Source organism: Trichosurus vulpecula, chromosome 7 (assembly GCF_011100635.1).
Source record: "Trichosurus vulpecula isolate mTriVul1 chromosome 7, mTriVul1.pri, whole genome shotgun sequence".
NCBI lineage: Eukaryota > Metazoa > Chordata > Mammalia > Diprotodontia > Phalangeridae > Trichosurus > Trichosurus vulpecula.
In genome coordinates, this window is record NC_050579.1 from 109,937,916 (window position 1) to 109,963,228 (window position 25,313).

The 25,313-nt window shown below is 36.4% G+C and overlaps 1 protein-coding gene across 2 annotated transcripts in view; it reads right to left on the reverse strand.

The window, feature by feature from the left end:
* Positions 1-25,313, reverse strand: part of STXBP5 (syntaxin binding protein 5) — a 214,002-nt gene that overhangs the window by 128,096 nt on the left and 60,593 nt on the right. For both annotated transcript variants that reach the window (XM_036767272.1, XM_036767271.1), the window contains exon 8: positions 17,956-18,079. In XM_036767272.1, the coding sequence (XP_036623167.1) occupies positions 17,956-18,079 (124 nt within the window). The remainder of the gene's footprint in view (positions 1-17,955; positions 18,080-25,313) is intronic.

Here is a 25,313-nt window from a genome sequence, read left to right on the forward strand (position 1 = left end):
AATATACAAAGCAAACTTTAAGATAATAGGAAATAATGAAAAGAGGGAAAGCAACTGAATTGGAACTATGTGAATAAAGCAGCTAAAATGCCCAGATCTTTTGACCTAAAGATTCCATTACTAGGTGTATATATATTTCAAGTAGATAAATGTCAAAAGGACATATTTAGAATAACAAAGAACTGGGAAAAAGCAGATGTCCATCAACTGGATAATGGCTAACTCAAAAGAGTTTGACCTAACTATTCAATGAGGAAAAACAAAGTGGACAAAGAATATCTATTATCCAGACTATGATATGCTGTTGGACGGACAATATTGAGATATTTCACTAGGGCTGTATACACACATAAAAAGACAGCTAGCCTTGGAGCCAGGAAAACTTACATCCAAGCTCCAACTCTGATATATTCTGGCTATGTAACCCCAGACAAGTCATTTAATCTCACTGTCTTTAAGTTAGTTACAAAGAAAACGTTCACTTGCATTTGTAGAGGAAATCCTATATTAATGAAATCATAGGTCCAGTCCATATGTGTTAGCAATATATACATACACAACTCAAATATAATTACATTCACACACATAGACATAGAAATATAATCATAAAGATATCTTGGGCAGAAACTTCAAGTGAACAAGAAGTATAACTTGAATTTAAATAGCAGGAAGAGAGCAGGCTGTCCTGTCTATGGAGAACCACAAAATTATATCTGTGAAACAAAGGCCAATCTTTTAAATATTAAAATTCTCTCAGTTTTGTTTTATGGCTTTAAACCATGGAATATCCTCTCCAAAGAACTAAAACTGAAAATCACACAAAGATCAATTGAGAAGCATAAGGCAAATGTGAATTGTCTGTAAATGAGGAATTATTCCAGGGAAATACAGGAATGGCTATCATGAAAGAAGTGTATGAGCAAAAAAGAAGATGGACCTGGGTGCATTTGAGAGTAAAGGATAACTGTTAAATAGCCTGTTCATTCCACTGGTATCCTCACAAAATCAAGAGAAAGCAAACAAGGCCTCCAACAAAGTGGATAGACATGTTACGGTGAATTTATGGGATTATATGGACAAAAGTTATATAAGATGGTCAGGGATGGCTCAGAATGCCCAAATTTATGAGATCATAGATCCATTTGAGTACTTAATACAATAATGAATTGAATTCTGCCAAAAACTGCAATATTAAAGAGATGGTCTATGAGCATTTATAATGGGAAGAGGTAACTTAAGAACTAGCAAGGATTCATCTTAAACAGGCTGTGTGTTAGTCAAAGCAATCTGACAAGAAAAACAAAACTGAGGGAATAAACACAGGCAGAGTAAAGAAAATTATTGCTTTTTCCTGAAGATATAATGTTATACTTTGAGAACTCTAAGAAAGTCAACAAAAAAAATTAGCTGAAATTTTTAACAGCTTTAGCAAAGTTGCAGTATGTATGACTAATTCATATAAAGCATCGCTGTTCCTGTATATAATCAAACAAACCCTGCAAGAAAAGTTAAAAAGAGAAATTCCAATCAAAATAATGACAAAGCTATAAAATTTGGGAGGGCATCTACCAAGATTCAATAAGAAACTACATGAATCTCACTATAAAATATTCATTGCATAAACATAGACTTACGTAACTGGAGAAACATCAATTGCTCATGGATAGGCTGATCCAATATAATAAAAAATGACATTAGCAATATTAATTTATTTGTTGATGTACCAATTAATATCCCAAATTTTGCATAACTAGAAAATGTAATAATGAAATTTGCACAGAGGGAAAAAAAGATCAAAAATCTGAAGATAATGAAAAAAGTAGGAAGGAAATACTGTCAATACTAGATCTCAAACTGTTCTATAAAGGAGTAATCATTAAAAAGATTTAGTACTGATTTGAAAAAAGTTTGATTAGTGGAAAAAATGAATTACACAATATACAGAGGCAAATGTAGTAACATTAAGACTCTGATAAACCCAAACACTCAGTTACTGGGGCAAGGTGGGTTGGGGTACAACTCACTATTTGGTAAAAGCTAGTGGGAAAACTGGACAGCATTCTTGAAGAAATTCAATTTGGACCAACACCTCACACCAACATTAGCATCAAATGAATACATGGCATAGATGACAGGTATCAAAACTCCTGCTGGCCAAACTTCCAAGTGCCACTCCAAACCACATTAAAATGTAACTTAGAAATTCTTGACAAAATAAATCAAAATAAAACATAGATGATGTTAATTTTTTTTCCAAGTCAACATGCAGACCTTTTCTATAAGAGTCTAAATCACTGGTCTAGTTAGAAAAAGGTATTATCATAAACAAAGTATAGGAACAAAGAAGAAATTACCTTTGGGATCTATGTAGATAGAGGAAGTGTTCATAACTAAACAAGTAATAGGATCACATAAGATAATTTACCAAGATAATTATCAAGGATCACACAAGATAGACAATTTTGACTGTATAAAATTTAAAAATTTTTGTGCAAATAAATCTAATGCAAAAATCAGAAAGACAGATAAATGAGGGGAAAAAATCTGGGCAACAAGTTTCTTGGACAAAAGCCTTATTTTCAAGATATATAAAGAACTGATTCAAATTTATAAGACTAACATCCATTTTCCAATAGATAAATGGTAAAAAGGATATTAGCAGGCAGTTTTCAAATGGAATAATCCACACTATCAGTAAACATATGAATAAATGCTCTAAATCACTAAAAAATCAGTTCTACAAATTAAAACAACACTGAGGTTCTACCTTACAACTAATGGACTAGCAAAGATGACAAAAGAGGAAAATGACAAAGGTTGAAAAAGCTATGGGGAAATAGATACATTAGTGCATTGCTTGTGGAGCTTTAGATGCTCCAAAACATTCTGGAAAGCAATTTGAGATTATGCCCCAAAAGTATAAAACCACAGCTTTGACTATTACAGACCTTTGTTGGCAAGGTGATGTCTCTGCTTTTTGGTATGCTGTCCAGATTTGCCATAGCTTTCCTCCCAAGGAATAAACATTTTTTAGTTTCATGGCTGTAGTCACCATCTGCAGTGATCTTTGAGACCAATTATACAAAATCTAATACTACTTTCATTTCTTTTCAGTCTTTTTTTCCAGGAAGTGATGGGACCAGTTGCCAAGATCTTAGTTTTTTGATGTTAAGCTTCAAGCCAGCTTTTACACTCTCCTCTTTCCTCCTCATCAAGAGATTTCTTGATTCCTCTTTATTTTCTGCCATCAGAGTGGTATCGTCTGCATATCTGAGATTGTAGACATTTCTACCAGCAACCTTAATTCCAGTTTTGTTTCATCCAGCTTGATATTTTGAATAATGTATTCTGCATATAAGTGAAATAAATAAGGCGGCAATATATACTCTTGTAATTTTTTTTTCCATCTTAAACCAATCAGTTGCTCCATGTTTGGTTCCAACCATCATTCTTGGCCTGCATTCAGGTTCCGCAGGAAACAAGTAAGATGATCTGGTACTCTCACTTTTTTGAGGACTTGACATATTCTGTTGAGATCTATATAGTCAAAGGCTTTAGTGTAGTCAAACAGGCAGAAGTCGATGTTTTTTCTGGAATTTCCTTGCTTTCTCCATAATCCAGCAAATGTTGGCATTTTGGTTTCTAGTTTTTCTGCCTCTTCAAAAAACATCCTTTCCTTCCAGTAATTTTCAGTTCACATATTGCTAAAGCCTAGCTTGCAGAACTTTAAGCAAAACTTTGCTGGTGTGTAAAATGAGTGCAATCGTTTGGTAATTTGAACATTCTTTGGCAATGCCCTTTTTTAGTACTGGGATATAAACTGATCTTTTCCAATCCAATGGCCATTGTAGAGTTTTCCAAATCTGCTGGCATATTGAGTACAATATTTTAACAGCATCATCTTTTAGGATTTAAAATAGCTCTGTTAGAATTCTATCACTTTACTGTTAGCAATGCTTCCTAATGCCCACTTGACTTCACTCTCCAGGATGTCTGGCTCTAGATCAGCAACCACACCATTATAGTTATTGGTGATGTTAAGATCTTTCTTGTATAGTTCTTTTGTATACTCTTGCCACCTTTTCTTAATCTCTTCTGCTTCTGTTAAGTCCCTACCATTTTTTTCTTTTATCATCCTCATTTTTGCATGAAACATCCCCTTAATATCTTTAATTTTCTCGAGATCTCTTGTCTTTCTCATTTTATTTTTTAATCTTCTATTTCTTTGCTTTGCTCATTTGAGAAAACTGTCTTATCTCTCATTGCTAGTCTCTGGAATTCTGCTTTCAGTTGTGTATATGTTTCTCTTTCTTCTTTACCTTTCCTTTCTTCCTCAGCTATTTGTACAGCCTCATCAGACAGCCATGCTACTTTTCTGCTCTTCTTTTTCTTTGGAATGTTTTTCATCGCTGCCTTATGTATAGTATTGCGACCCTCTATCCATACTTCTTTGGGCACTCTATCTACCAGATCTAATCCTTTAAATGTATTCATCACCTCCACTTCATATTCATAACAGATGTTATTTAGGTCATACCTATATGGTCTGATGATTTTCCCTACTTTCTTCAATTTAAATCTGAATATTGTAGTAAGAAGTTCATGATCTAAGCCAAAGTCAGCTCCAGGTCTTGTTTTAACTAACTGTATAGGGCTTCTCCACCCTTGGCTACTAAGTATATAGAACCAATCTGATTTCTACACTAACCATCTGGTGATGTCCATGTGTAGAGTTCCCTTTTAGGTTGCTGAAAAAAGAGTGCTTGAGATGACCAGTGAATGATCTTGACAAAGCTCTATTAGTCTCTGCTCTGCTTCATTTTGTACTCCAAGGCCAAATTTGCCTCTTACTCCAATTATCTTTTGATTTCCTACTTTGCATTCCAATCCCCCATGATGAATATGACATCTTTTTTGGTGTCATATCTAGAAGAGTTGTAGCTCTTCATAGAACTGATCACCTTTGGCCTCTTCAGCATCAGCAGTTGGAGAATAGACTTGTATTACTATGCTGTTGAATGGTTTGCTTTGGATTTGAACAGATAACATTCTGACATTTTTGAAATTATATCTCTTACCTTTTATATTCTATGAGGGCTAAGTCATTTCTTCTAAGGGATTCTTGCCCACAGTAGTAGATGTAGTGATCACCTGAATTAAATTCTCCTATTCCCATTCATTTAAGTTCACTGACACCAAATATGTTGACGTTTAACCTTTCCATCTCCTGTTTGACCACACCTAGCTTATCTTGGTTCACAGATCTTACATTCCAGGTTCCTAAGCAATACTGATCTTTACAACATCAGACTACTCTTTCATTACCAGAGGCATCTGCAGCTAAGCTTCCTTTTGGCTTTGGCCCAGCCACTTCATTATTACTGGAGCTGCGTGTAGTTGTCCTTTACTCTTCCTCAGAAGCATACATATTGGACACCTTCTGAACAGAAGGGCTCATCTTCTGATGTCATCTCTTATCATTTTAGTACTGTCCATGGGGTTTTCTTGGCAAAAATACTGGACTGGTTTGCCATTTCCTTCTTCTGTGGATCCAGTTTTGTCAGAACTCTCCACTATGACCTGTCCTCCTTGGGTAATCCTGCACAGCACAATTCATAGTTTCATTGAGTTATGAAAGCCCTTCCACCACAACAAGGCAGGTAGAACAAAATTCTAAACACAGAGTACAGTCAGTGAAATACCTGGACTATGGAGATGGAGTGTCTTGTCTGAGGAACAACAAATAGGGCCAATATCGCTGGATCACAGAGTACGGGGGGTAAGGGTGGGAGAATAAGAAGACTGTAAAATTAGGAAAGGGCTACATTATGAAGAATTTTGAACATCAGAGGATTTTACATTTTACAATGGAAGTGATGGAGGAGCCACTGAAGTTGATTGAATTGAGCAGGGTAGACATGGTTAGACCTGTGCTTTAGGAAGATCACTTTGATGACTGATTTGAGGATAAACTCAAGTAAGAGAGACTTGTAGCAGAGACTTATAAGGACCACTAAGTAGTCTATTGAAATTATCCAGGTGTGAAGTAATGAAGGCCTGGTTGGCAATATCAGAGAGAAAAAGAGGCACATACAAAAGACATCATGAAGGTAAGGAAATAAAACAGGACTTGAGGATGCACCTAGACTGTAACTCTGGGCAATATGAAGGATAGGAGCATTCTCCACTGTAATAAGAAAGGAAATAGAGAGGGTTTAAGGAGAAAAACAATGAATTCAATTTTGGACACATTAAGTTTAAGATGTATACTGGACATGTAGTTTGAGATTTCTAGTAGGAAAAAGAGAGGTTAGGGCTGCATAAGTAGGTCTGATAATCATTAGCATCAGTATGATTATTGAATCCATGGGAACTGATGAGATCTCCAAAAAAGGGTGAAGAGGGTCAAAGACAAAGCCATGGGTAATATACCAGGGGGGTATGACTTGGAAGAACATCCAGCAAAAAAAGATTCACAAGGAATGTTTCAATAGATAGGAGGAGAACTAGGATATAGTAACGTCACAGAAATCTAAAGAGGAGAAAATATCAAAAAGAAAGTAGTGATTGTCAGTCTTTTAAGACTGCAAAGAGGTAAATAAAGACAAAGATTGAAAAAAGGCCATTAAATATGGCAAATGCTAACTTGGGCCTATCCTCTCATTGGAGGTTGTCTCAGAGGAATGTAAGAGACAATATATACTTGATTTCAGTAACTATTCAGTAAATTATTTTGCAAATACAGTTAGATGAATTCAGAACTGATTGCATGACCATATCCAAAGAACAGAACTTAATGTATCATTGTCAAACTGGAGCTAAATAGATCATAGAGTACCTAAGGAATATACGCTTGGTTATGCTTTATTCAATATATTTATCAATGACTTGGATAAAAGAATAGAAGACATGCTTAAAATCAGAAGAACTGTCATTTATACAACTTTAAGTTTTGCAAAGCACTTTATCACCACCTCTTAGCACAGTAATTGGCACACAATAGGTGCTTAATAAATGTTTATTGACTGACTCTTTATAAACATGATCTTATTTGATCATCATAATAGCCCTATAAATTACATGATACAAGTATTATTATCCCTCTTTTAAAGATGAGGAAGAGGTGCTGAAGAGGTTAAATGACCTTCACATAGTCAAACGACTAGTGAATGTCAGCTGGAATTTAAATCCAGGGCTTCCTGCCTCCAAGTCAAGTACTCTTTCTAATATGCCATGCTATCTCCCAAAGGCACAAGATGGTTGGGACTGCTAAAACACTGTAAGTCAGGAATCATAAAGATACTGATAGGCACAGATAGAAAAAGAAATTTCACTTAAAAGAACTATATAATATATAAAGTACTTGGAATTAAACATGCCAACATGAACACAAGAATTATATAAATAAAACTACAAAATACTTTAAAGAAATTAAAAGACTCTTGTAATGAGTGGACATATCTAAAGTAATTTATTCTATACTATGTGAATCAAACTAGAAAAAAATAATTATATTCATCTGGAGGGACAAAAGATCATGAATCTCAAGGGAAATAGTAAAAAGAAAAGTGGGGAAGGGAACCTAGTAATACCAACTCTCAAAGTATACTACAAAGTAGTAACTCCCCAAACAACTTGTTACTGATTAAAAAAATATTGGTCAATTGGTGAATAGCAATCTGGAAGAAATTAAGTTTAGATAAACACTTCACACCATATACCAAAATAAGCACTAAACAGATACATGACCTAGATATAAAATGTTATATCTTTAAAAAATAAACAATTTTAAATTTAATTTACGTTAAAAGGCTTTGCACAAACAAATCCAATATAGCCAAGATTATAAGAAATATAGTTAACTAGGAAAATGTTTTCAGCAAGTTTATCTGATAAAGGTCTCATTTCCAAAATATATAAGGAACTGATTTAAATTTCTAAGAATAGAGATCCACTTCGGGGGGCGGAGCCAAGATGGCGGCTGGTAAGCAGGGACTACTGTGAGCTCCTTACCGAGTCCCTCCAAAAACCTATAAAAAATGGCTCTGAACCAATTCTAGAATGGCAGAACCCACAAAACAGCAGAGGGAAGCAGGGCTCCAGCCCAGGACAGCCCGGATGGTCTCTGGGTGAGGTCTATCCCACACGGAGCTGGGAGCTGGGAACAGAGTGGAGCAGAGCCCAGCCTGAGTGGCGTGGAACAACCAAACTTGGAGTCGAGCGGATGGGGCCCCTAGCGCCCTGAATATGTGAGCTGCGGCAGTTACCAGACTCCTCGACCCACAAACACCAAAGACTGCGAAGAAGGTTAGTGGGAAAAGCTGCGGGAGTGGAAGGAGTTCGTGGTTCGGCTTCCAGCCCCAGGGGCAGTGGAGGTGGGGCAGCTACAGTTGCTGCTGCTTCTGGCCCCAGGCCCACCTGGTGGGAGGAATTAAGTGGCAGATCAGAGCAGGAGTGCACAGCCTGTTGAAGATCTAAGCCCAGCTCGGGCTGGGGGTTCTTGGGGAAGGAGTAGTGCGGGTCTGACAGAGCTGGCACCTCCCCCCGAAACGTGGAACATAGAACTCGTTAGTCCCACTGAAAAACTCAAGGGTCAAGTTAGTTGTTTGGGAATATGGCCAGGCAGCGAAAGCACACCCAGATTCAGTCTCAGACTTTGGATTCTTTCTTTGGTGACAAAGAAGACCAAAACATACAGCCTAAAGAAGACAACAAAGTCATAGAGCCTACAACAAAAGCCTCCAAGAAAAACATTAACTGGTCTCAGGCCATGGAAGAGCTCAAAAAGGAGTTGGAAAAGCAAGTTAGAGAAGTAGAGGAAAAATTGGGAAGAGAAATGAGAAGGATGTGAGAAAACCATGAAAAACAAGTCAAGGACTTGCTAAAGGAGACCCAAAAAAATACTGAAAAATACACTGAAGAAAACAACACCTTAAAAAATAGATTAACTCAAATGGCAAAAGAGCTCCAAAAAGCCAATGAGGAGAAGAATGCCTTGAAAGGCAGAATTAGCCAAATGGAAAAGGAGGTCCAAAAGACCACTGAAGAAAATACTACTTTAAAAATTAGATTGGAGCAAGTGGAAGCTAGTGACTTTATGAGAAATCAAGATATTATAAAACAGAACCAAAGGAATGAAAAAATGGAAGACAATGTGAAATATCTCCTTGGAAAAACCACGGACCTAGAAAATAGATCCAGGAGAGATAATTTAAAAATTACTGGACTACCTGAAAGCCATGATCAAAAAAAGAGCCTAGATACCATCTTTCAAGAAATTATCAAGGAGAACTGCCCTGATATTCTAGAGCCACAGGGCAAAATAGAAATTGAAAGAATCCATCGATCACCTCCTCAAATAGATCCCAAAAAGAAATCTCCTAGGAATATTGTCGCCAAATTCCAGAGCTCCCAGATCAAGGAGAAAATACTGCAAGCAGCCAGAAAGAAACAATTTGAGTATTGTGGAAACCCAATCAGAATAACCTAAGATCTGGCAGCTTCTACATTAAGAGATCAAAGGGCTTGGAATGCGATATTCCGGAGGTCAATGGAGCTAGGATTAAAACCTAGAATCACCTACCCAGCAAAACTGAGTAATATGCTCCAAGGCAAAATATGGATTTTCAATAAAATAGAGGACTTTCAAGCTTTCTCAGTGAAAAGACCAGAACTGAATAGAAAATTTGACTTTCAAACACAAGAATCAAGAGAAGCATGAAAAGGTAATCAAGAAACAGGAATTGCAAGGGACTTACTAAAGTTGAACTGTTTCGTTTACATTCCTACATGGAAAGATGACAAGTATGATTCATGAGACCTCAGTATTTGGGTAGCTGAAGGGAATATGCATATATATATATATATATATGTTTATGTATATATATATATATATATATATAAGTGAATATGTATGTATGTATATATCTACGTGTATATGTATGTATGTATATATATGTGTGTGTATATATATATATATATATATATACATATATGTAAAAGAGAGAGCAGACACAGGGTGAGTTGAAGATGAAGGGAAGATATCTAAAAGAAATAAAATGAAATTAAGGGATGAGAGAGCAACATACTGAGAGAGAGAGATAGGGAGAGACAGAATGGGGTGGATTATCTCGCATAAAGGTGGCAAGAGGAAGAAGTTCTGTGGGAGGAGGGGAGAGGGCAGGTGAGGGGGGAGTGAGTGAACCTTGCTCTCATCAGATTTGGCCTGAGGAAGGAATACCATACATACTTAGTTGGGTATCTTACCCCACAGGAAAGAAGAGGGAGGAAGATAAAAAAAAAAATAAGAGGGTGGTGATGATGGAGGGGAGGGCAGATGGGGGTGGAGGTAATCAAAACAAACACTTTGGAAAGAGGACAGGGTCAAGGGAGAAAATTCAATAAAGCGGGATGGGTTGGGAAGGAGCAAAATGAAGTTAGTCTTTCACAACATGAGTAGTGTGGAAGGGTTATACATAATGATACACATGTGGCCTAGGTTGAATTGCTCAACTTCTTAGGGAGGGTGGGTGGGAAGGGAAGAGGGGAGAGAATTGGGAACTAAAAGTTTTAAAACAGATGTTCAAAAACAGAAAAAAAAGTTTTTGCATGCAACTAAAAAATAAGACACACAGGCAATGGGGCGTAGAAATTTATCTTGCCCTACAAGAAAGGAAGGGAAAAGGGGATGAGAGGAGAAGGGGGTGATAGAGGGGAGGGCTGACTGGGGAACAGGGCAACCAGAATATATGCCATCTTGGAGTGGGGGGGAGGGGAGAAATGGGGAGAAAATTTGTAATTCAAACTGTTGTGAAAATCAATGCTGAAAACTAAATATGTTAAATAAATTTAAATTAAAAAAAAAGAATAAAAAATAATAATTTCTAAGAATAATAGTCCTTGTCCAATTGATAAATGGTCAAAGATATGAACAGGCAATTTTCAAAGGAATAAATCTAAGCTATCAATCAATATGTGAAAAAATGCTCTAAATCTCTAATAATTAGAGAAATGCAAATTAAAGCAATTCTGAAGTTCAACTTTACACTTATTAGACTGTCAAAGGTAACAAATTTTTTAAAAAGACAAATGTTGGAAGGGCTGTGGAAAAACAGGTACACTGACGTGTTGGTGGCAGTTCTGCAAATTGGTCCAAAAATTCTGGAAAACTGGTTGGAATTATGCCTAACAAATTACTAAAGAGCATATGACCTTTGACCCACTGATATGACTACCAGGCATAGACTCAAAAAAGATCAAAGAAAAAAGAATTCCTTTATGTATAAAAATGTTTATTGTAGCTCTTTTTGTCAAAGAACTAAAAATTAAGGAGGTATCTTTCAACTGGGGGCTGGCAGAATAAATTATGGCATACAAATGTAATGGAATACTACTGTACTAAAAAAATGAAAAAGACAGCTTCTGAGAGACCTGGGAATAGGTGTATGAAGTAATGCAGAGTGAAGTAAGTAAATCATAAGAACAATGCATAATATGACAATAAAATTATAAAAACAAACAATTCTGAAAGACTTATGAACTCTATTCAACTAAATGATCAACGATGATGCCAAAGGAGTGATGAAGAATGCTGCCCACCTCATGATGGGAACACAGTGGACTAATACGCAGAATGAGAAATGCATTTTTGGACATGATCGAAGTGTCAATTTGTATTCTTTAGATTATGCTTATAATAATACATCAATTGCTCCTTTCTTTCAACTTTGATCTTCCTTCCTGGTTTTCTTTTTCAATTTCTTTTCAGTGAGCACGGGGAGGGTAGAAAATAGAAAAAATAAATGCTTAATAATGGAAATTTTAAAGTTTCTATAAAAATAAGGATGGAAAACATTCACAAATATTTAATAAACCCAATAATAGAATACTTAGATAAGAACTCCCTATTTGACAAGAACTGTTAAGTGGAAATCAGCACAGAAGGAACTGGGTTTAGAAAAATATATTACATCATATACCTTCAGATTTGTTTTTCTTAAAGAATTTGATTACTTGAAGACATAGTGGAAAGAAAAATTAAGGCAAGACATTTTAAAATGTTACCTGATGGCTATGACTAGCTTGAAAACATACTGTATTGATACATCACTATCACATATCACAGGTATCTCCTTCATTATATCTCTCAAGTCATAAACTAACAGAATTCTTTCATATTCTGCTCCAGTTAAGCTAGCTGGTTTACTGCTTCTTGCAAATAACTTGCTTCCCCAATCGTTCTGTGTCTGGTATACACCAGCACATCCTTTTCAAGTACTCCTTCTCTTCCAGTAAGCTCCTTCACAACTTCAAAGTTAACTGCTCCAAAAGCCTCCTTGAATTCAGCTTACTAATCACTATTCTGCTCCTTGACATTGCAAGAATTGGTTTGTACTATACTATTTTTGAGCATACTACTTGACATAATTCTTTTGCCTAAGGGTTCAAGGTAAGAGAACAGGGCATCAAGATTGTAGTTAAGTCTCTACAGGTCTAGTGGAGCTCAGAGAAAAGAGAAGAAGAGAGAGTGAAAACTGGAACATAGCAGATACTTGATCAATGCTTTTGCAATGAAAAACCTTTGAAGTCAAAGGTTATAGGTTTGGACTCTGTTACGGATGTGACCTTGGCCACTTTCCTTCCACTCTCTGGGCCTCAGATCTCTTATTTATAAGAAGAAGAAAAGAACTAGTTCGGGGGTGGGGAACCTGAGGTGAGGCCACATGCGGCCCTCCAGGTCAAGTGCAGCCCTTTGAATCCAAACTCTGGGAAGTCCCCACCCCTGGAGTAGTGTCTAAAAGCATTTTCAGCTCTGATTATTATTAGAGTATTTCATACGTAGCATTCTCTTCCAAACTCAACTGGAAAAACTGTCCCTTCTATTTATCTTTCCCTTTCCTTCTCTGACCCATAAATCTCTACTACAATTCTTTACACACAACTGGAATTATAGAAATGATTTTAGATGAGTGATAAATTGCTATTTCCTCCCAAACTGACTTTTAAATTAAGAATTCTAAGGAACTTTAAGCACAACCTAATCCTATACCCTCTTTCTAAAGCTAAGGAAATTGAGAATGATAGTAGCTGATTGACTTACTCTGGATCTTACAACTCCTTTTTCATTCTATCATTTTGTGAGAAAATCTTTTAGGGATTATCCTTTGAAGGCATAATAATCCTGTGAAGGGTTAATAATGGGATACTCTTTTGAAGGCAATTCTAGAAAAGAGAATCTTAAATTCAAGCAGCCCTTTATTTTTCCAGTTTCAGGTTTTCCAGGGACAAATAAATAGCTCAAAATGATACCTAGAATGTTACTATTAGAAAATCAGCTATTAATATAATATTTAGCAGTGTCTAAGTATTTAACGTTGTTGCTGTGGCTCACTAGGTAGATGAATTTTAAATAATCCATGAAATGTCTGTCATGATTGCTTGGGCAGTAGACAGAAGGGAGAAACTTATGATATATCAAGTAACCTAGTAAAGGGAAAGGACCTCTGATTTCACTGATATTAGGAATTCCTAGGTGAAGAAATCACCTCTACAAATAGACTTTCTCTATAATTTATGAATGAGGTTAAGCAATTTGCCAAGAGTCACACAGATAGTATCAGTTAGAAATAGGATTAAAACCAGTTTCCTTACCTTCAAGGCTGGCTCTCCAGCCCTACGCAACAACCTCTCTAATATAGGAAGGTCAATGAGAACTTCATGAATAGCAATAACTAAGTGTACCAATCTACTTGGATTTCTGAGGAGACAAGAAACTAGTCTAAGTTTTAGAAATCAACTTCCTCTACACACACACACACACACACACACACACACACACACACATTTTTGAGAGTGTTCATTCTTGAAAATGACCCTAATGACAACCTATAGGTCATGTGTTTTGAGTTACTTATCTAAGGAATGCTGACATAATGGCAATCAACCACTTGCCCAATCTTTCCTTTTGAAGAACAACATGCATCTCTAAGGCAGTGTAGTCTTTGAACATGAAATTTAACATTGAACAGCTGGTACAATGAGCCCACAGACTAGCTATATTCTAGTGATTTCTTAAAGAAAAAGACCAAATCAAAAAAAAAAGCTACCAGACTTTACCACTAGGTGTCATTTTAATCCTTTTTAGGTTATGCTATATCAGTAAAGAGGAAAATTCAATTAAGTTGTGTTTACTTCACTTCATGAAAATTCGAACAATTCCCAATAGGCAGAAAGTGAGGCTACAAGCCCTAAGGTTGCCACCATTGAAATTTCTGGCTTGATATGCTAACTTGGGTCTGATAGAAGTAGAACAAAGCTGGAAAATTCTGGTATGCCCTCTTCTAGGATAAAATAGCAATTTCCCCAGAAAAAAAAATGCTGATATAATTAGGAGGCAGGAATGGATAAGACTGAAATGCCAGCAATTAATGGGCCACACTTCTTGAGCTTGCTGGAAGGATTATGTTAGGACCTGGTTGTTTTTTCCTTTTCCTCATCCAATGTAATCAACTTTAACAGTTCAGATAAACAGAAAAAAAAAGTTTTACAACCCTGAATTTGAGAGTTTTTGGTAGTTAGGTGGTGTAGAGACTAGAGCCCTGAACCTGGAATGAGAAAGATCTGAGTTGAAATCTAGCCTCTGACACTAATTAGCTTTGTGACCCTGGGCACGTTATTTAACCTTTCTCAGTCTCAGTGAGGACACACTGAGATAATATGTAAAGCACTTTGCAAACTTGAAAGCACTATATAAATGCTAGCTTATTTTTTTAATGGGAAAATAATAATAGAATAAGCAAAGCTGTAATACCACTTAGATACAACATGGTATTTATCTTCCAACTTGGTAAGATACAATGCTTAGAGTTAGGATTTTTCCAGTATTTTACACCAAAATAAATGAGATGACAATTTTGTTTTCCTTACCACACTAAAGAAGAACTTTAGAAATGGTATTTCAAGTATAGTTTAAAAAAAAAAGAAAAGAAAAATAATGAACTGCAATCTAACCATGCCTCCTCCATCTTGTACTTGTATCATTTTTATTTACCCAAATGTAATATTTTACATTTGTCCCTACTGGATTTCATCTTATTAGCTTCAGTCTAGTGCTCTAGCCTAGAAACATCTTTTTGTTTCCTGATTGTATTTTCCAGTATGTTAGCTAAGCCTTCCAGCTCTGCATCATCTGTAAATTTGATGATCATGTTTTACATGCCATTAAGTTACTGAAAAAAAATGTTAGAAAGCATACAGCCATCATAGGTCCCTGGAGTATTTTGATGATCTTCTGTCATGATGATATTGAGTCATTAGCAACTATTCTGAGTCTAGCCATTCAAACATTTTCTAATCCACCTAACTGTATTATCTAATCTAAACTACAACTAGTAATATAAGAATAAAATCTTTGTTAAAATATATCTACAGTATTTTCTGCACCTAATAGTAAACTGGTTAAAAACTGGAATAAGCATGACTTCTTTTTATATATATATATTTTTAAAATTTTTATGACTAGTCTGCAGTCTAGAAGTGCCAGAGCTACTCTAATAGGCCCAATTCTCCACACTGACTGACCTAGAAGCTCTAACCTGCTCCACTTCTAACCTGGGCTGATTTATCCCTCTTTAGGCAACTCATACATCACCCCCTCCTTCCATCCAATTTTATTCATCCTCAGTGGAACCGTTTCTCTTTGTAACTTCAAAATTTTACTCTTGAGCATCATTCGTATAGTCTGGTTTCCCATTTAAAATTTTAGTACATTTTCCACTGAAACCTTCTGAAAATCTGCTTTCCCAAAATCTACAATGCATATCAGATTATGTCCAGATTTCCTCTTCTCCATTCACAAACCATAAAACAGAGTAGTTACTTCCCTCCAGGTCTTCATTTCCATCACAGAAACCAATTCTTCCCCATGAGTAAGAATCAAATCCAGAATACAGTTTACCCTTATTGGTTTCTCTATCTTTTAAAGGATGAAATTTTCACTTAGGCAAATCAATAAATTATTATCTGTTCTTTTTGCAGATAGATTTCAGATAGTTAGATCAAGACCAATTTGCTTCTACTGGCTTAATAACAATAGGTGACATTTATCATATGTGTTAAGGTTTACACAGCACTTTACATAGTCGTTCAAGCCTGACAACAACGCTATGAAGTAAGTACTACAGATATTATAACCAATCCCACTTTCCTGATAAGGTTCAGCAGAGTTATTTGATTTTGCCCAAGCACACACAGCTAAATGTTGCTTTGGGGGTTTTAGCTCAAATCTTCCTGACATCAAGTCCAGCACACTATCCTTTATGACATGTTGCTGCTCTGTTTCATTTTCTTGCGGATTTAGAAATAGAAGACAGAAATGCCTTAAAATGAACTAGCCACTGTTGCTGATGTTTTGCTGCTCTGGCTTCCCAGGCTTCAGTGAAGTTGGCAAGACTTAAATCTTGCTAGAGACTTCTGCACCACTTCAAGGCTTACTGTGTAAGCAACCTGATTTGCTGCTCTGGTTATCTAGACACCAAACTTCCTCTACTGGAATGGTAGTAAGAAGAAAATATGCTTAGTAAATGACAGCAAGGGGAAATCTCTACCAAAGAGAAATGTCTTATGAATATACCATTAAATTCTATTGCAGAAAATGTAAAATAAATTTCTAAATGATGACTACTGCTATAAAATGTTAGAAATTTATATTGCATATTATGTTGCTTCAGATAATATTAAACTAATCAACCACTGCAAGGAAAAAAAAACCCTCTACAAATCCCTGTTGCTTCAGAAAATAAAAGCCACACTCAATTATTTATTTCTTAAATTTATTTACTGCGATGCCTTTGGATGCACACACATTAAAACACACACACACACAATTTAGTACTATTAGATGCCAAAAGAAAACTACATTAAAAAATCCAACCTCCCATTTACTTATTTTAAAATATAACTTTAATATAAACTCTCTTATGAAACTGAAAGTACTTAATATAGACTTATATTTTTGTACAAAAAATTACCCCTAGCTCTACACAGCTGCTTCTGTGGTTGTAGTGGCAGAAGGGAGAAATACTGGGGGGCAGTGGGACATAAGTAGTAACTAAGAGTCACAGTGTATGAATCATCTACAAATGTTAATTTAACTGGTAATACTCTAAATATTAAACCATTATGCAAAAATCATTAAGTTCATACACTGTTGGAAAAAATAAATCATATGATATTCTTAAAGGCACTTAGAAAGTATTTATTGACACTCCCATGTATGTCATAGTAAGGAAAGCTTTTTCTGTATTTTTAAATAGTCATAGGTTCCTGAGATGTGATTAGAGAGCTGGCCTTGTAGTTAGGAAGCTGTGCTAGCATCTTCATATTGGCTGTATGACCCTAGGCAAGTCACTAAACATCCCCAAGATCTAGTCAACTCTCTAGGGTGTATAAATTGCAAAGGTACTGAACTACTATGGTACAGTGAATTAGTTCACTTTAATAGTGAAATCACAGATCTAGCCCATGCCCAAAGTCATGGTCACAAAACATTAATAGATGCTACGTACATTCATATTCAAGTATTCCAACTCATTCATTTAATAAATGAGGAAACTGAGTTCCAGAGAGATAAATTACTTGCTCATCCATTAACACAAAGCTGTTTTTAAAACTACTGGAGAAAGGACATTCTCAAAAAATGATTCCTTAATAAAAAAATACATTTTTCCTCAGCCTTCCAAAGCTTAAATTCATAAATCTTTGGCAGAAAAAATACCAGTGGATTTAAAATATATAATTACAATTAAAAAAATGAATTTGTGACTTTTCTTTTTGGGTTATTAAAATATAAAAGTATATGTGCATATGTCAAAACCATTTCAGTTAATCTTGAAATAAGGAGACTGTACAAAAAAACCTGTCACAGTGCAGTAAGTATTAAATCATAAGTAGCCTTACCATGTGGAGTAATTGTTTGTACAGGCTTGGTGGGAGACTTTACATTCCATATTGTCAAAGTGCCATCTGAATGACTACAAATGAATTGTTTTCCTTCATGGTGCCAGGCAACTGAGTGTATAGCCTATGTAGGGTAGCGAAGAAGAAAAAATGCATTTTTTAAAAGAGTAATTAAAAACTAAGATATTCCTATATTTGTAAATGATTTATATTTTAGAGATTTTAGAATACCCTCAAATCAGTATGCTTGCCATAAGAAGCAACAAGATTACTCCTTAATACATTAACTGTAAAAAAAATAAGATTTCATTTGAAATTAATGAATAATTAATTTTTGCCTTTTTTTAAATAACCCAGTCAACATGATGAAAACATTTTGCTAGTGCTATATACACATATATATTAGTGTATCAATATAATAATAACGAAAGTTTACTTTTAAATAGTGCTTTAGGTTAACAAAATGCTTTACACTTAAAAGCATCAGTAAACCCATTTTAAAATAGATAATAATTTCCATTAACGTCCCTGAAAATAAGCACTGTCTGAGTAGCTTTTACAGAAATATTTAACTTTACCAAAGTATTACCACGGCACAATGAAAGTCTAAAATCTACTACACAATGTATTTTTTTTGTTTGTTTCATAAAGACTATAAGCTACTGCTTATACCACAAATTACATTATTTTATCAACCTTTTTCTTTTCTATATATACAGTCAATTCTTGATTCCTATTAATAAAAATTAATTTAACCACTCCAAATGTCATTTCTATTGGATTCTAGGAAAACATTATTTATTTTCAAAAAAGCAAACTTAGTCTTTTTTCTTCTTTTTCTTTGGGCTTACTGAGAATTTTTGAAAAACATACCCCTCAGTGGGAATGGCCCAGAAATGTGGAGGGCAACAACAGAGAGGTAGAAATATCTGTCATTAAATATTTGAAGGAGTTAAATCCTGAAAGAGGTATTTTACATACAGATCATCAAGTGTTTATAGTTATTTTCTGTGATTCCCTATCATCTTTCAAATCTACCAATCATCAAGCATTTATTAAATGCCTCTGAAGTGCCAGGCACTATGCTAGGTGCTGAAGATACAAAGGCAAAAAATGAAATAATCCCTCCTCTCAAAGAGCTTTTATTCCACTAATTTTCTTTACACACAAATACACCACCTTTGTACAGACTGTACACCAAAAAATTATATTAATATGTGTAAGATGCAAATGTCATTTACCCCATTTGCTGCCAATTGTAGAGCTAGGATACTGCCAGATTATGATCAAAGGTGAGTAACCAATAGGAAAAAAAAACTTAGGAAACAGGAAAGATGTAAATAGGAAATAGGTAGAAGGTAGACAGGGCAGCCCCAGGTGGGGAACAATGGAAGAAGATACCAGGTCAGAAAAGTGAAGGTAAGATAGGAGGCATAGCATCTGAAAGAAGAGAAAAAAGTGAGCCCTTGTAAGACCGTAATACAAGGAAAGTAACAGAATAGAGTGGTGTAGGGAAGAAGTCTGGATCTGAAGTCTGAAGAGCTGAGTTCAAGTCTCAATCTAACTCAAATCTGGGGCTCTTTTCACTTTCAAATAAGATGACAGCATAGGAGCAGAAGGCTAATAAGCCTTGAAAGAAAAAGAAAGGAACAAGGTTCAGAATGTAAACTAGAGCTGACCACCTGTGAGAAGGTAGGTGAATGACTAAAAGGTAATAGAGCAAAAAAAATTCAGGTAAACCAAAAGAAAAAAGGAAAGGAGAAGAAACAGAAGTGCTCTTGTGAGTAATTATTGAACCCAATTACTCCTATGGTAATAGGTAACACATCCACGAAAGTCCTAGTCACATCCTACCAAAAACAACTCTGATGCACAGAGGGCACTGAATTCTTCAAGGCTATTCCAGTGCAACAAAAACTCTACAATGTCCTAAATCACATCTGGAGTGCTGCCAGTACATGCCTGGTGACAAATCACACGTCTGTAGCTTACATCAGAGAAGCTCACCACCTTCAAAGGCTGCAGGGTGATCAATATTTTGGCCATAGCAACTCTCAAAAACAATGAACAGATCAACAAAAAAGATCTGTTAAACCTCAAGTTAATTGGGGAATAAATGAACAGGCCGTGGTGTGTGAGTGCGATCAGATACTGTGATGCTGTAAAAAGACAAGAAGATTTCGGACTCCTGGGTAGAACGGACCATTGCAGAATGAAGTGAGCAGAACTCCAAGAATGATTTACAGTAGAAAAACAATACTGTAGAGAAGACCTATAAATACTGATATTTGCAATGACCAAATCATATCTTCAGAAGCCTGTTCCCTACCTCCTGACAAGGAGGTGATAAATTTAAGGCATAGACAGGGTCATTATGTGTATTCATTTTCCTTAATTATGCTTTTCTCTTAAAAAAAATTCCTGTCATTTGTTTTTTATGGGGTTTGGGGGAAGGGAGGAGGTGAAGCAAGATAAGGAATAGCAATGCCAAAAAAAAAAAGAGGGCCATGAAACATTTTTTTAAATGCACAGAGGATAACAGAAGCAAGTTCTGAAGGATGAACAGATAAGCAGAAGAGTTTTGAAAGTAGTATGTGGAAATATATCCTTTTTTAAAAAGTAGCAAGCAGTATGAAATGAAGATCCATAGTATCATGTACAATCCTCTTTTTGTCTTCTACTGTGTATAATGAAATCAATTTTTCTTAGTGTTTAAGTTCAGAATAAAAAAAATGAAAATTTTTAAAAGGGGGTGAAAACAAAGTGATAAGAAATGGACTACTAGATATGAGTAAGGGTGAAATGCCTGTTCAGAATGACCCATACATTAAAGTAGGGGAAGCAATGTATACGAGGCTGGAAAGATATGTTGGGGCCAGCTTGCAAAAGACAAATAGAATAGTTTGTATTTTATCCTAGAGCCACTGGAGCTTATTAAGCAAAAGTGCAATATGATCAGATCTGTAATTATGAAAAATCACTTTGGCAGCTGTGTAGAGGATGAATCGGAAAGGGGAGAGACCAGAAGCATGGAGAACTATTAGAAAACTACTGAAATATTCCAGGGGAGAGAGCATAAAGGAGGTCTTAAGGTGGTGGCCTTGTGAATGAAGAGAAGAGGTCTACTGTAAGAGATGCTTTGAAGTGAGAAATGACAAGACTTCAATGGGACAAAGGGTGTGAAAAATGGTAGAACTGCGGGTTACTCTGAGGTTGCAACCAGAGAGACTAGAAGGATGGTGGTACCTTTGCAGGAATAGGAAAGTTGGAAAGAGGAGTAGGTTTGAGAGGGAAGGATGAGTTGTTTTGGACATGTTGAGTTTGATATGCTTATGGGATACACAGTTGGGGAAATTTCAATAAACAGTTGGTAATTCAGGATGGGAGTTCAGGAGAGAGACTAGAGCTGGATATATAGATCTGGAAGTCATATCACAGTAATAATTTAACCCATAGGAGCTGATGAGATCACTCTGAGAGAGTAAAAAGAGAAAAGAAGAGGGCCCAGAACAGTCATGGAGTATGTCAATAAGGGTGATCCTGATAATAATAGCTAATATTCATATAGTAGAGTTAGTTGTAAGGAAGAATGGGCTTAAGTTAAAAATAGGACAAATATTTGCATTTCTGAAACCATGAACTTTCCTATAAATTAGGGGTCAGCAAAAGATGGCTCACGGGTCGGATCTGTTCAGTAATCAAATCTGACAGAACTATCACTGCATAAAGAGGTAGAGCCCATCACATCTAGATGACTTGAACTTTAAAGTATAGTTAAGTGCTCTATCTCCCAAGTTTCTGCAGAGCCTATGACCTAAGAATGTTTTTACATTTTCAAATAAAGCTTCATTATATTTAAAAATACTTAAAAAAAAAACATTCTTAGCTCACTGATTTATATAAAAACAGGCTGCAATGGATTTGGCCTTTGGCCCTCAAGTCATAGTTTGTCAATTCCTGCTATAAATAATCAGTGTATAAATAGTGTAAAAAAAAATATTGCTTTTTCTGCCACCTAATGCTTAAATATCAGGAGAGTAATATCACATGATTAAGGTTTTATTATATGTGATGACCTTATAATATGCCCAGAAGTATCTTGGAAATAAAATTTTTAAGAATATAGTAGCCTGAAGATGGCGGCTGGTAAGCAGGGAATAGCGTGAGCTCCCTACCGAGTCCCTCCAAAAACTTATAAAAAATGGCTATGAACCAATTCTAGAATGGCAGAACCCACAAAACAGCAGAGGGAAGCAGGGCTCCAGCCCAGGACAGCCTGGATGGTCTCTGGGTGAGGTCTATCCCACACGGAGCTCGGAGCTGGGAACGGAGTGGAGCAGAGCAGAGCCCAGCCGGAGCGGCGTGGACCAACAAGACCAGTAACCAGTCAGAGCATGCCCTAGCGCCCTGAATCAGTGATCTGCGGCAGTTAGAGACTTCTCAACCCACAAACACCAAAGACTGCTGAGAAAGTTAGTGAGAAAAGCTGTGGGAGTGGAAGGAGTTCGCGGGTTCGGCTTCCAGCCCTGGGGCAGCAGAGGTGGGGCAGCTATGCCTGTTGCTGCTTCCAGCTCCAGGCCAACCTGGTGGGAGGAATGAAGTGGCGGATCAGAGCAGGGGTGCACAGCCTGCTGAAGATCTAAGCTCAGTTCGGGTTGGGGGTTCTTGGGGAAGGAGCAATGCTGGTGTGGCAGAGCTGGCACCTCCCCCCCAAACGTGGAACATAGAGCTCTGTAGTCTACAAGCAGTCATACCCCACTGAAAAACTCAAAGGTCAAGTTAGTTGGCTGGGAATATGGCCAGGCAGCGAAAACGCACCGAGATTCAGTCTCAGACTTTGCATTCTTTCTTTGCTGACAAAGAAGACCAAAACATACAGACAGAAGAAATTAATAAAGTCAAAGAGCCTACAACAGAAACCTCCAAGAAAAACATGAACTGGTCCCAGGCCATGGAAGAGCTCAAAAAGGAGTTGGAAAAGCAAGTTAGAGAAGTAGAGGAAAAATTGGGAAGAGAAATGAGAAGGATATGAGAAAACCATGAAAAACAAGTCAAGGACTTGCTAAAGGAGACCCAAAAAAATACTGAAAAATACACTGAAGAAAACAACACCTTAAAAAACAGACTAACTCAAATGGCAAAAGAGCTCCAAAAAGCCAATGAGGAGAAGAATGCCTTGAAAGGCAGAATTAGCCAAATGGAAAAGGAGGTCCAAAAGACCACTGAAGAAAATACTACTTTAAAAATTAGATTGGAGCAAGTGGAAGCTAGTGACTTTATGAGAAATCAAGATATTATAAAACAGAACCAAAGGAATGAAAAAATGGAAGACAATGTGAAATATCTCACTGGAAAAACCACGGACCTGGAAAATAGATCCAGGAGAGATAATTTAAAAATTATTGGACTACCTGAAAGCCATGATCAAAAAAAGAGCCTACATACCATCTTTCAAGAATTTATCAAGGAGAACTGCCCTGATATTCTAGAGCCACAGGGCAAAATAGAAATTGAAAGAATCCATCGATCGCCTCCTCAAATAGATCCAAAAAAGAAATCTCCTAGGAATATTGTCGCCAAATTCCAGAGCTCCCAGAGCTAGGAGAAAATACTGCAAGCAGCCAGAAAGAAACAATTTGAGTATTGTGGAAACCCAATCAGAATAACCCAAGATCTGGCAGCCTCTACATTAAGAGATCGAAGGGCTTGGAATATGATATTCCGGCGGTCAATGGAGCTAGGATTAAAACCTAGAATCACCTACCCAGAAAAACTGAGTATCATACTCCAAGGCAAAATATGGATTTTCAATAAAATAGAGGACTTTCAAGCTTTCTCAGTGAAAAGACCAGAACTGAATAGAAAATTTGACTTTCAAACACAAGAATCAAGAGAAGCATGAAAAGGTAATCAAGAAAAAGAACAAGAAAAAGAAATTGCAAGGAACTTACTAAAGGTGAACTGTTTTGTTGACATTCCTACATGGAAAGATGATGTGTATGATTCATGAGACCTCAGTATTAGGGTAGCTGAAGGGAATATGCATACATATACGTTTATTTATATACATGGGTGAATGTGTATGTATGTATATATCTATGTGTGTGTGTGTGTACATATATATATATATATATATAGAGAGAGAGAGAGAGAGAGAGAGAGAGACAGAGAGAGAGAGAGGACACAGGGTGAGTTGAGGATGAAGGGAAGATATCTAAAAGAAATAAAATCAAATTAAGGGATGAGAGAGGAACATACTGAGAGAGGGAGATAAGGAGAGATAGAATGGGGTGGATTATCTTGCATAAAGGAGGCAAGAGCAAGCAGTTCTGTGGGAGGAGGGGAGAGGGCTGATGAGGGGGGGAATGAGTGAACATTGCTGTCATCAGATTTGGCCTAAGGAGGGAATACCATACATACCCAATGGGGAATCTTACCCCACAGGAAAGAAGAGGGAAGAAGATAAAAATAAATGGGGGGGATGATGGAGGGGAGGGCTGATGGGGGTGGAGGTAGTCAAAAACAAACACTTTCGAAAGAGGACAGGGTCAAGGGAGAAAATTCAATAAAGGGTGATGGGTTGGGAAGGAGTGAAGTATAGTTAGTCTTTCACAACATGAGTATTGTGGAAGGGTTATACATAATGATACACATGTGGCCTATGTTGAATTGCTTGACTTCTTAGGGAGGGTGGGTGGGAAGGGAAGAGGAGAGAGAATTTGGAACTCAAAGTTTTAAAAACAGATGTTCAAAAACAAACAAAAATGTTTTTGCATGCAACTAGAAAATAAGATACACAGACAATGGGGTGTAGAAATTTATCTTGCCCTACAAGAAAGGAAGGGAAAAGAGGATGGGAGGGGGGTGGGGTGACAGAGGGGAGCGCTGACTGGGGAACAGGGCAACCAGAATATATGCCATCTTGGAGTGGGTGGGAGGGTAGAAATGGGGAGAAAATTTGTAATTCAAACTCTTGTGAAAATCAATGCTGAAAACTAAATTTGTTAAATAAATTAAAAAAAATTTTAAAAAAAGGAAAAAAAAAAGAATACAGTAGCCTTCACTTGATTGCTATATTTGAACAGGTCAAATTAAAAAGAGATCTCGCACCTGTGTTCTTTATTAATCAAATCCAAGTAGTTCAAAACATAAGTAAGATATCAATTCTGTCAATATCTAAGAGCAAATTATTAGTTTGTCTGGCTGCTATCACTAATTTTTAAAAAGAAAAACTCAATTCAAATGAACTTCGATGATTTATTTTAAAAGTAAATCATTTGTTTTGGGCCTAGGCTTGGGTCATAACTGAAGTTTTAAAATAGGAAAAGTACCTTTAAAATGTTTATGGAAAGGATTGT